The sequence below is a fragment of the Eurypyga helias genome, unplaced genomic scaffold (genome assembly GCF_000690775.1).
Source record: "Eurypyga helias isolate BGI_N326 unplaced genomic scaffold, ASM69077v1 scaffold19485, whole genome shotgun sequence".
Classification (NCBI taxonomy): Eukaryota; Metazoa; Chordata; class Aves; order Eurypygiformes; family Eurypygidae; genus Eurypyga; species Eurypyga helias.
The window spans coordinates 30,961-43,385 of record NW_010251130.1 but is presented as its reverse complement, the minus strand read 5'-3'; the positions used below and the strand labels follow the sequence as shown (position 1 = coordinate 43,385).

The window sequence follows — 12,425 nt, the reverse complement described above, 5'->3', positions numbered from 1 at the left end:
CGTCCCTTGGAGGACGCTGGTTTAGCGTCTCCCCAGCGTCCCCATGTTCAGCCCTGGCAAACCCAGGGACTTGCCTTGGTTCCTGGGCGCTCGCCTCCCGCTGAGCGGCCGCTGTTCCAGTGCTGAAGCTGCCTGGATCCTGTGCTTCCTGGCTGCCCTGGACCCATCTGTCTGCCCCTCCCCGCCCCGCCGCTCTTTCACTGTCACAGGTCGTCTGGCTCTTTTGATAGAGGCACATCAAAGAGCGGGTGGGAGTGTTTGCCACCAAGGAGGGTCAGGATGGATGAGGGATGCTTTCAGCAGAGGCTCTGGATTTCAAAAAGATTACGAAAGTGACAACTTGGAAGGCGAGGAATGAGCTTTGTGATTTGTGGTCCTAGAAAAAGCTTTTAAACCTTTAAGATCTTGACAGGATTTTACATGAAAACCGCAAGGGCTTTCCCTCTGCTTGTATGTCTTGAAATATCCCATCCTTCTCTAGGTTTGGTCATGCAACTCGTTGGCTGAAGGAAACTCCTTACAAGATGAAAGGGGCTTGTGCTTGGCAGATAGGGTCATAGCCATGGGCAGGGTGCTTTGGGGGGGAGTACTGCCATTGCCAGGGCAGCTAGAGAGCCATCTGCCTCAGGCAAGAAGTTAAGCTTTGAAACTTTGCAGCAAAATAACTCCATCCTTCTCTAGGTTTGGTCATGCAACTCGTTGGCTGAAGGAAACTCCTTACAAGATGAAAGGGGCTTGTGCTTGGCAGATAGGGTCATAGCCATGGGCAGGGTGCTTTGGGGGGGAGTACTGCCATTGCCAGGGCAGCTAGAGAGCCATCTGCCTCAGGCAAGAAGTTAAGCTTTGAAACTTTGCAGCAAAATAACTCTTCAAAAGCAGCAACATGCTTCCTTCTCACTGGGTCACAATCCCACAGCAGGCTTGGTGGAAAGCTTGGGACGCTTCAGGGTGAACCAAGCCAAAGCCAAATGTTTGAGGGTTTGCTTCCGTAATGAAAACGTTGCAAAGTGATGTTACAACTGTGCAGGATTAGAATAGTGTAGGACTAAAACCAACCCCTTTGTCATTAGGCCAGTGTTTTTCCATCATGGGTAACCTACTGATGGAGCAGAATCCAAAGGAGCCACAAGAACATTCATGCTGTGCCCCCATACCTGGTGGTGAGCCCCCTCAAAAGCCATTATCCACCTGTAAATAGTTTTGAAAAGGTTCAAAATCTGAGAGAAGGAGATGAGGAGAAGGCAAAAAAATCTGAGCATCTTGCAGCTTTCTTTTCCCTGGTTTGTTCTCTTTCCAAAATAAATAATTCTTAGTTGGCTGAGACCAAATAGTCCCAGGAATTTTGTTTTCCCATCTATGTAATAAGCCTCTGCAAATAGAAGTTTGTGCTTTCCTGATCTTCTCTATTTATCACTCCACTAACTACTCAAATTTCCGACTCGGGGTGGTTTCCTACAAATTTTCTGGTGCCAGAACACAGTGTTTTGGGGCAGCTGGGGAGGAGAGACAAGCTGATAACAATCTGTACTTCATCACTGCTTTTTCTTGTTGAGGTTTTCTCAGAGTAAACTGTTCTTATTGTTCTTGATGTCAGCACAGTCATCTGTAGTGTGGATGGACTTCGAAAAGTACAGGAGGATTTGCAGACTGCAACTTGTGTAAGAAAGGGGTCTTTTTTCCTGGGTTTAGACAATGCCTTGAAAGCATTTCAGGACATGGAATGGGAAGATGATGGACTTTGTTCTGGAAGAGCATTTCAGAGTTGATTTACTGGTCTTCTGTACTCCAGGTCTGTCCAATGGTCCTGAAGCAATGGAAGTAGATGGTCTCCAGGAAGTCCCGCTCTGTAGCTGTCGAATGGAAACCCCCAAAAGCAGAGAGATCACCACGCTAGCCAACAACCAGTGCATGGCCACGGAGAGTGTGGATAACGAGGTAGGAGCCGGTCTTTCAGCTTCATGCAGACTTTTCTGCTGAGGACAAAAACAAAGAATAAAAAGCTCTGCTGGGAACATGTGTCGGGTCACGCAGGGGTTCTGCAGCCGGCTGGACTGGAACCCACTGGTGTGCGGGAGCAGGAGGCCAAGCGTCTCACTCGCTAAGCTGAAGGCTCCTGCACTCTGCGTGTCGCACAGTCGGTTTGAAGCCACACGGAAGGGAGAAGGTGGTGCTGTCTGCAGTTGGAGAGGCGCTGGGTGGATCTCTCCCGCTTGTCCTGGCCTGTGTGGCTGGATCAAGTTGCTGTAACAGACACACTTCAGCCAAGTGGGCTAAAATATATTAGCATGCATCACAGTGACAAAATCCAATCAGAAGAAGATTGGAGCTGGTTTCCCTTGACTACAAAGGAGCTGATGCAAACCTTTCCTAGCCAGCTCTTGAGTTTCGGGAACTTGGCATGCCCTCCGCCAGCTCAGTCTGCCCCAGCCTTCCTCTCTCCTCCTCCCCCGAGAGGTTTCTGTTACAAAGCTTCCCATGTCCTGGCAACCCTGCGCAGCTGCCAGATCTGGCTGACTGAGAACAAGTTTACTCGATGCCTGTCAGTCGATCACAGCTGGGCTAGTTGGGCTCTACTGGTTCCAGAAGTGTGGAAGTGTCCCCGTGTGGAAAGGCTACAGGACAGGAACACACTCCATAGATCTTCCTTTTACTGGGTGGCAGTTGGGTTTCTTTTTAAGCTTTGTCTGAACTGCAGTCACACTGCAGTGCTCTGATACTTGCTGGCAGTAGGACGAGGAGTGAGAATATCCCTAGTTCTCCTGTAGGATCCCTGGAGAAGGTTGAATGGAGGGAGAAAGAGAGAATCAAATTTGCAGCCCAGCCCTGCTTCTGTTGGTATGTTCCGGTACCTATAGAGAAAGGAATTTCCAAAGCATGGCAAAATGGATTAATTAAAGAGAGGATGTCCTGGAGACTTACAGGAGAGAGGGTTTCTAAATAAACAAAAGGTACCTGAAAGTTCCTTCTCGTGTTTACAGTGCTTTGACAGTTCTGTCCCTGGATAAATCAGAGAGAGGGATAGCAAAGGCCATGCTTTATGGTAGATTCTTTTTCATAATGGGATAAGTGACTCATAGATGTTACAAGAATATTATATGTGTGAATAGTGGGTTCTCCAGACTGTTATGTCCTTGGAGAATGTTATAAATAGTTATGAACACCCTGCTGCACTCTCTAATGGTTGGAAAATAGCAATTAATCATTTTGTACTTTTTTAGAGTTCCTAACAAATAATATAGTGTGATATAATAATGCAGGGACTTCCTCACACAGACAGTGCAGCTTTTCACATGTTAAATCCAATTTCCTCAGCTCATAAGTGAAGTTCGATGCAGTGGTCCTCTCCTGCAACCCCCTGGGGTCTGCGTGATAATGGTGGTCAGTCTAGGCAAGGTGTCACACCACAGGTAGAGTTTGCAGCTGGAGTTTGGGTAAGTTGAACCAGACAGGCTAGGGGTAAGTGATGAGCCTGAGTTAAAATCCTTTCTCTTCTTAATGTGGGGGTGTTGGTTCTGCAGAGAAGTGGTGTTTTTAAAAAAAAAAAATCAGAGAGAAAGTCTAGTTTTGTTGACAAAAAGCAGCAAATCAAACCTCAGCTAGACCAGGAGGGACAGCTTGCTGGGGATGAGCAGGCATCGTGTTCCTGAGTGACTCCTCTGCTCATGGTGGCAGGGCGGAGCAAACCACGCGTGGGTTTGGGTAGGGACGTTTCCTTGTAGCGGCCTTTCACATTTATATTTCTTCTTTATAAGTGTCCTTTGCCAAGCATCTGGGGAAAGCAAGGTGGTTCTCAAGAGGGACTTGCAGAACCCAAACATCATGCTAGCAGGTGGCAACTGGGATGCGAAAATGTCGCCGATGTACGAATGGTGCAGCAGAAGGAGGCGCTGATCCTTCTGATGCAGCAGAGCGAGTAACACCGCCTGGGGAAAGTGAACCCCAATTACGGCGCCTGCTCCCATTACCAGAGCAAGGTGGTGCACGAGGAGACAGCGTTTTAAGCCCAGAGCTGCACATTGGTGAAATCCTTCAGAAAACATGCTCGGAATATGACTTGAGCTGAGCTCTTGTGACAGCCTGGCTATCCATCCCTGTGGTCTGGGTGGGGGCCAGGGCTGGAACCAGTACAGACGATAACTTCACTGGCAACGAAGAGCAATTATTTTTCAGTTTATCTTCCTGTGACTTAGACTTTTGAACAGTAACAAGATTTAGTGCCTATGGTCTTGTTCTCTTGGTCACCCCGCTCTTCCTGGCCAAAGGGGAGCGTGCGTTGTGTGAGTCAGGCCCGTGGGACTGTCCCTGCGGCTGCTGGGCTGTTGCGTATTGCTGGTTACGGTTCTTTTTTCCTGCAAGGAGCAAACGGCTCGGGGTCCACATGCATGTTAGTTAGTAAATGATGCATTTCTTCCTGTGAGAGCAGCTTTCACAGCTTCCTGCTGCACTGCTAATGCTATCTGGCACACATCTGAGTTACTGTGAAAAAGCCAGGCTCATCAAGGCAGTGTGCAAAACCTTCCTCCGCACAAGCACAGAGAGTGTTTTGGTCTCCAGTAATTTCATTTCCTTTAATTTCTCCTGTTCCAGCTGGGCCGATGCACAAACAGTGTGGTTAAGTATGAACTGATGCGCCCGTCTAACAAAGTCCAGCTTTTGGTGCTGTGTGAGGACCATAGAGGGAGGATGGTGAAACACCAGTGTTGCCCTGGCTGTGGATACTTTTGCACTGCAGTAAGTCCGTGCTCTCAATCTAGGGAAGGGGGTACCTGTCGCAGTAGCTGGAAGAGCTGGAGGTGGAGATGGTACCTAAAAGGGTTTACTGACTTCTGGCATCAGCTCCACCTCGTTCCACAGCACATCAGGTGGTGTTTTCAACAGGAATGTATGTGAGGGTAGCTGCAATTGTCACCGTTATCTTCTCCTGGAGACCCCAAGGGGTGATACTGAAGGGCCTTCACTGGGATTTCATACAGTGGAAGTCTTGCCTTAGGAATTTCTTGGAACGAGGGTTTTTTTCTTTCTCTGTACAAACCAGTCACATCAAAAATTGTATTGGCTTGGTTTGTAAATGAATCTGTGAACACGAGTGGTTCTGTCCCCTGCCCTAAACCCCATGGGGGTTTAGGCGGGGAACCTGAGTGATGGCACTGGAACAAGGCAGTGTTTGAGATCTCCTGCTGCTTCTTCCACCTCTGCCACTGAGGCTTTTCAGAGCATTCTCTCAGAGCATTCTCCCAGTCCTTTAAGTCGTCAGCGTCCGAATTTCCCTGTTGATAAAGCTGAAAAACACCAGTTGAGAGCCTAGGGTGATGGGGAGGCTTAATTGTCTGATGCTAGTGTTCTTCAAGATGACTCAATGGAAGATGCTACAGTAGTCTCAAGCATTATTGTAATTGTAATAAAAGGAGCCATCCTGGGTTTTCACAGAGTCAAAGATCATTTAAAAGATAAAATCCTCAAAACCTTTAAACGCATTTTGCAAAGCTGAAACAAAGTTAGATTGCTTGGGGGGACCGTGAATTCAGGAGAAGACTGGGTTTAAACTAGCCTTTCCTTACACACTCTTGCACCTCTGGGTGTCATGCGTGACGGTTCACAGAGGTGAATCTGGGAGTGTCCCTGTGCTGTCCATCCCTAATAACACAGAGCACAGCAGGGCTTCAGGCAGCACTAATGTCACAGGGCAGTGGATTCTGGGGTACCTTCAGTTCAGTGCGGAGGACTTTGCTGGAAAGGGAAAAGAATTTTAAGAGAAGTTGCCCGAGTTTGTTGGATGAGCAGTCAGCCACATCACTGGGGTTAAACGGCATGTGGGGCTGGTCCAGGCAGAGAAGTCGCATGCTTTAGGTTACACTGGGGTTAACAGCAGATTTAATTATAGTCATGTAGGTCCTTGAACGCTTTGTGCACAGCTTTGTTAGGGAGTTTTAGTGCTGGCTCAGCACCCAGGTCTGAAGTTTTCTTTTCCAGCTTTGGGGGCATCCTTACAGTACACTGGCACTTCTAGAAACATTCGCAAGAACTTCAAGCTTTAGAGGAAAGAGCTGGAAATTGGGACTTCTTGGTTCTGTTTCCCAAACGCAATTAAAAAACTTGCTTTGCAGTCCCTAACCACGTCAGTTTTTTCCCCACTACCTTGGATTTGTTCTCTTCTAAAGAAGTGGCAGTGCTTGCTTACTGTACTGGAAGCGCCAGGGCAAGAGTGGTGACGAAGGAAGTATTTTGAGATCTGCAGGTGAAGCATGTAGAATGGGTAAGGCACGTAGTGACCAAGGTGTGAATTTCTTCTCTGTGGTTTTTTTAGGGCACTTTCATGGAGTGTCAGCCGGAGAGCAGCATCTCCCACCGTTTCCATAAGAACTGTGCCTCCCAGGTCAACGACATGAGCTACTGCCCACACTGCGGGGAAGAGGCCTCCAAGGCGAAGGAGGTGACAATAGCAAAAGCAGACACAACCTCGACGGTGTCGCTGACCTACGAGCAGCAGAAACCAGTGGCTGTGGAGGGAAGGGCCGACACCACGACGGGGAGGTGAGCTTGGGAGCACGTGGCCATCTCAGACCTCATGTCGGACACTGCTTTGCATTTGAATGCTTGTGGCCCTCTTGATGGATCGAAGTGCTTTCTGGTCCTGCTCTGACAAGTCAAACTTAGTTGCAGGAATCTGCAAGTGCGTTTTGTGTTGCACACTGTGTTGGGGAAGAGCTTGGCACCACAGGATAAGCTGGGGCAGAGGCTTATTGTTAGGAATGGAATAATAGTGGAACGAGTTGATGTTGCCATGTCTGTTAAGTGACAAGGTCATGCAGTACCTAGCTGTAGCACCAATGAGCTTGGGTATGAAGAGAGGATCAAAACGCAGAGGAAAACACAAATCAAGCCACCCCTGCATTGAACAGTGTTCTGACTTCCCGGTGGAACCCTGGTTTCCTGGGTGTCCAGTAGCACAGAACACATCAAAATGTAATCACAGGGCAGTGCAACTCCTTTCTGGGGCACATTCTTACCAAAAAGGCTGTAAAATATATTAGTTTGTGTTTTAATTTCACTTACACTTATCTGTATTTAAAATCCATTTCCCTTCTTTCTCTGGCATAAGATACACACTGTTATATATTTTTAATGGCTGTGCTTTGGCCGTCTCTCATTTTTTTCTCTTCAGTGGCACTGGGACGCGGTTGTCAGAGGAAGACAAGCCAGAAAGTTCGGCCGCTGAGGGGTTTGACATAGCTGGGTCTTCGGCTTTTCCAAAGCCTACTACGAGCTTGACCCAGGGACCAGTTAAAGAAACTCTGGAAAGTGCCCTGATTGCCCTGGACTCTGAAAAGTAAGAAAAAGACCACTGAGCCTCTCCAGTTCCCAGAGAAGTTGCTTAACCTAGAGAAAACTGTGATTTAGCATCTCTGGATTCTGGCCCCACTCAGACCTTCATTTGTTTACTTCAGTCATTTGTCACCCCCAACAGATTACTGATCCAAGAGAACAGTTACAGCTCTAAGTGTCTTACTGGTTTGTCTGGAGGATTTAGCTTTTCACTGCCGCTCCAGCCGCCGCTGTAGCTACCCGTTTACAGTGGTAAGACCCAGAATTTGCTGATGAGCGGCACTGAGTAGATGTAGCCCTCATTTGAACAAGGCTGGCTGTGGTCGGAGCTGGAAGTTCTAAGACCTCCTTCTGGAGTCTTGTTCGTGTGTTTTTTTACTGGCACCCGGGAGCTGTACCGTAGGAACAGACTTTGTCGTGCATGTGGGGTAGCAGTGGGGTGAAATGCCGGGAGTGTTCTTCAGTCAGTATTAATTACGCCTCTTTTCCCCACTCCTGCAGACCCAAGAAGTTACGGTTCCATCCGAAGCAGTTGTACTTCTCTGCAAGGCAAGGAGAGCTGCAAAAAGTCCTGCTTATGCTGGGTAGGTGGCTCCTTCCCAGGACACTGCGTGTCTGGCAGTACTCCCAGCTCCTGCCAGGCAGCTGCCAGAGGCCAGTTCCCAGCATGGCAGCACGTCATATTCCCCACTGCCCCTCACGAGTGGGGTTGGAGGAGAGAAAGCCATTTCTGCAAGTGATGTGTCATTGGAAATGGCTTCATCTTTCGGTGAAATGTGGATCTGCTTCCAGCTTGTTTCTGCATTTGGGCATAGTTTTATCCAGAGAAGCTGTTCTGTCCCCAGATGACCTAGTGTGATTTTTCCAGTCCAACACAACTTCTCTCCATGCAATGGAATGGTTTGGTATTTGCATCCAGTAGAAAGTTGAAAGGTGGGAGTCAGCTTAAGCACGAGAGCAGAAAGGAAGAGCCCTTCAATACAGTGTTTGTTTTGGGGTAACATGGTTGTCTGACACCAGATGACTTTGAGCTGCTGGCCTTGTTTTTACCAACAAATATTCCTAAGGAATCTCCCCTTTTGAAGGACACGATGTTTCCTTGGGATCATTTCCTTTCCACTCCAGTACTTTGCAGTACATTTTTGGACTCTTTCTGTTCTTTTAATCTATCAGATTCTTCTTTTTTCTTCTAGCAAGTGCTAGCTTCATTGTTCGTGTCTTCAATAGCGCAAAAATGTTATTCATTGATGTTTAACTATGGCCTCATCATACGCAACGTGTTATCATGCCCAGACATCTTTGGCTGGCTGTCATCATCATCTGTCAGTCTTTGTGCAGCTGTGAGAGTCTCTGGCCAGATCCTGAGCTTGTGCTGGTTGGAGAAGCTCCATCCACTTTGTAGCCCCGTGTTTGCAGGGATGCGAGGTGGATCGCTAATATTAGTTGCAGTTAATAGGGGTGAGACAAAAAGGCCAGGTAGTACTGACTCTTTGTGGTTTTCAACTTCGGTGTTGCTTTAAACAAAGCAGCATTTTTTTCCCTTTTTATCCTTGTACAGTGTTTGTTGTACAGAGAGATGGAGACTTGTGAATCTGAGGGAGATGGCCTATGTAGAAATTGTAATGCCGTTGGGATTAAATCCTGTGGTGTTTCTGAAGCTCTTGGTTTGAGGGTTGTTGAATATGGAATGTCCGGGGGACTACCCTCAGAGCTTTCTGGCTTGGGTGTGTAGTGAGCTGTGAGGAGGGCTGAGGATGGGCTGGGAACCATCCTTTAAAAGCCTTTAGTTGAGACCTGATTCTCCTGTTAGGCTTTTCTCTAATCTCTGAATCGTAGGTGAAAGCATCTCTGCTCTGTTTTCCAGTGGATGGAATTGACCCTAATTTTAAAATGGAGCATCAGAATAAGAGAACCCCTCTCCATGCTGCCGCTGAGTCTGGCCACGTGGACATCTGCCATATGCTGATTCAGGTCTGTCTGCACTTACGTTCTTCTGTACCAGCAACTTTCGGTAGTTTTTGGTCTCTTGCCCCACATGACTAAAGCGCATTTGGAAGTCAGCACTGGAACGTCCCTCCTGTAAAAGCCTCCCTGTTCTCAGGGTTTGCTGAGGGAGGAGCGGTGGGCAGTAGTGTGAGGTCTCTGAGGACATGACTGGAGCTGCCTTTCTAGGCTGCTCGCCAAGTAGGCTTCGGTGCCGGGCAATGAGCATGTGAAGCTTTGATGTGGGGCACTCTGGAGCTTGTGGGACCCTATAGCAGAGCAGTGCCCTGCCAGGTGTGCGGCACGGGGGACCGCTGCCAGGCTGCAGGTGATCTGCAAGCTCCTGCCAAGCTGCTCTTGGTACCGGGGGCAGGTAGCTCTGGAGCCGTCAAACTAGCAGGCTCTGTCTTCCCTTCTCTCAAAACCTGAGTAACTCCAGCACGATTTTCCCCTGCAGTGTAGATGTCCCGCATGTGAAAAGGAGAGATGGAAAGATGCAAGTTTGGCTTATTGGCTGAGATTTGGATTCTGACTGAGGGAAGATGGTCAAAGACCATCCAAGACACCGGGGTGCTCTCATAGAGGCTGCTCCAAAAGGATGTGAAAAAAAAAAGGATTTTTAAAGTTACTGTTTTTCTTTTTTGTATTGGCACATGTCACGTGGAGTGACTGGGAGTATGTTTTGCTTACCTTCTGTGACTGGGAAACCTTAAAGGGCTTTTGAGAAAGCAGCAATGTCACATCTTTGAAAATGAGCCTGCTGGGATGTTGCGTTTCGGCATCTGAAGTCGGAGCCTTTCAAAGTGCTGTTTGAAGGTGCAGCTATGGGCCTACCTTGCTGCTCTCACTCAGCTTACTGCACATGAAGACAACAAAATGACTCATGAGTAAAAGGTGCAAAATTTGCAACATGCTACGAACAGTTTGAATTGAGTATCAGGAGGGCTGGTTTGTTTCCGAAATCCTTCATCTCCCTGTCTCTTCCCTCATGTCTGGCTACTGCAGTAGCACAGTATTCGGCTGGGAATGTCCCCAGCTCGTTAAACTTGAAATGCCACTTCTCTGGTCTGGTTGAAATAGCTCTAGCTATTTAAAAGGAATCAAAACAAATGCATTCAGTGGGAGGCACCTGGAAGCAAAAGGGGGCCGTTGTCTCCTGCCAGGTGAACCTGAGTCAGCGTGTCGCTGCTGTAAACAGGTCTGTGCTTCATGCGTATATACGTGGCGTGGCCTGCCTAGAATTGTGCTGTCTCTCAGATTTTTCATCTGGTTTTAAGTATTGTCTGAGTTACTAAGCTAAGCCAAAGAGTTAAAGCGGGCAGGATAGGTGACCCTGCAGTGTTTTGGAAAAGAGCAAGATTTCAATCCAAGGCATTCCATGTTGAACTGAACCTGTGCTCAAAGGCCACTGCAGAAGTGCTGCTGTTGACTTCAGCAGGGTTAGTTAGCCAGTCTCCAGCATTCTGTGTACGGCTCCTACCTCTGTTGCCATCAGCAAGTTGTTCCTCCTGCTTGTGCAACTGGGAAGAACTGGTTGGTGTGTTCATCATGGCAGTAGGAATGATAGGCTGGGGAAAACAAATCTGCTGGAAAAGGAGAAGGCTGATTTTTCCAAATTGTTACGCAAACAGTATCCAGAAAGTAGCAGTATGAAATGCATTAATAACAAGAGTTATTTAATGCCAGCTGTTGGCTTCCGTGCATCCTGGTGACTGTCTGTAGAAGGCAGGAGGGAGGGCAGTGTGTGCTGCTTTCAAAACAGGTGAAGTTGGACTGCCACCTTTTTCCTCCTGCTTAATATCGCTACATTTCCGGAAAAAACTTGCTACTAAATCTCTACTCTCACATACTTCCTCTGCTAACCAATAATGGTTATAATTGTCCTTGTTTTTGGCTTGGCCTCTTTAACAGGCTGGTGCTAATATAGACACTTGCTCTGAAGACCAGAGGACCCCACTGATGGAAGCAGCAGAAAACAACCATCTGGAAACTGTGAAATACCTTATCAAGGCTGGAGCACTAGTAGATCCTAAGGTAGGAGGTTACTCCTTTTCTTTTTCTCCTGAAGACGCCTCTGTCCACCGTTTCTTTCTCGATAATCATAGAATCATAGAACGATTTGGGTTGGAAGGGACCTTAAAGACCATCCAGTTCCACCCCCTGCCATGGGCAGGGACACCTTGCACTAGACCAGGTTGCTCCGAGCCTCATCCAGCCTGGCCTTGGACACTCCCAGGGATGGGGCATCCGCAGCTTCTCTGGGCAACCTGTCCCAGGACCTCCCTACCCTCACCGGGAAGAATTTCTTCCTGATATCTAATCTAAACCACCCCACTTTCAGTTTAATCCCATTACCCCTTGTCCTGTCACTACAGGCCCTTGCAAAAAGTCCCCTCCCAGCTTCCTTGTAGTCCCTTCAGGCACTGGAAGGCTGCTATAAGGTCTCCCCGGAGCCTCCTCTTCTCCATAACATTTTATGTCTTGGGTGGAAGTGCACAGGCAGAGGGGAAATGGGCTTGCCTGTCTTGGGTGCGAAGTCTTGGCAAGGCTGTGGTTGTCATTAGTGTCATTTTAATGGTGCAGTGTCCTGGCTGTGAGCAGTTTGGGGCAAATGCTGCCACTTGCTACACTAGTTTGTGGCACCAAATGTAGGAGGTGTTTGATTTCATATGGAGACACTAAGTATTAGTGTCACAACTCCATTGCAGTGTATTTGGAGTTGGATTTCAGAGTTTCCTTCTCTATAGACTCTAATAATAAGAATTTTGGGGTGACATTTTAAAATGGACTGGTAATTAGGTGCTTGCTAAGCCAGCAAAAATGACACAGGAAGCTTTGATTTCCAAAGGACTGAAGTGTGGTTTCTTACAGTCACGCTGCAATGACAAAATTGGAGCCCATCTTTAAACTCTACCCTTTAATTTAAACAAATACAATAAAATGCAGCTGTCTGTTTGCCTTTAGCATGCTCTGGTTGCTTTGCAATCTTGGAAAATACACAGATCGTTTAGTAGTCCCATAAATCAGATGCTATTTGGAGCACAGGAACCCTCCCCATGTGAACTTCTTATTGTTACAACCTGCTGCTGTTGACGCGCTCCTGTGCCGTTGCTGGGGAG

General features: G+C 47.8%; 1 protein-coding gene across 1 annotated transcript in view; it reads left to right on the top strand.

The window, feature by feature from the left end:
• Positions 1–1,789: 1,789 nt before the first annotated feature.
• The window catches only part of EHMT1 (euchromatic histone-lysine N-methyltransferase 1), a gene marked incomplete at its 5' end in the record, with an annotated part of 30,806 nt that continues 20,170 nt past the window's right edge, over positions 1,790–12,425 (top strand). The window contains 6 exons of the mRNA XM_010151923.1: positions 1,790–1,935; positions 6,305–6,531; positions 7,163–7,327; positions 7,825–7,907; positions 9,188–9,294; positions 11,218–11,340. Coding sequence (XP_010150225.1) covers positions 1,790–1,935; positions 6,305–6,531; positions 7,163–7,327; positions 7,825–7,907; positions 9,188–9,294; positions 11,218–11,340 — 851 coding nt within the window. The remainder of the gene's footprint in view (positions 1,936–6,304; positions 6,532–7,162; positions 7,328–7,824; positions 7,908–9,187; positions 9,295–11,217; positions 11,341–12,425) is intronic.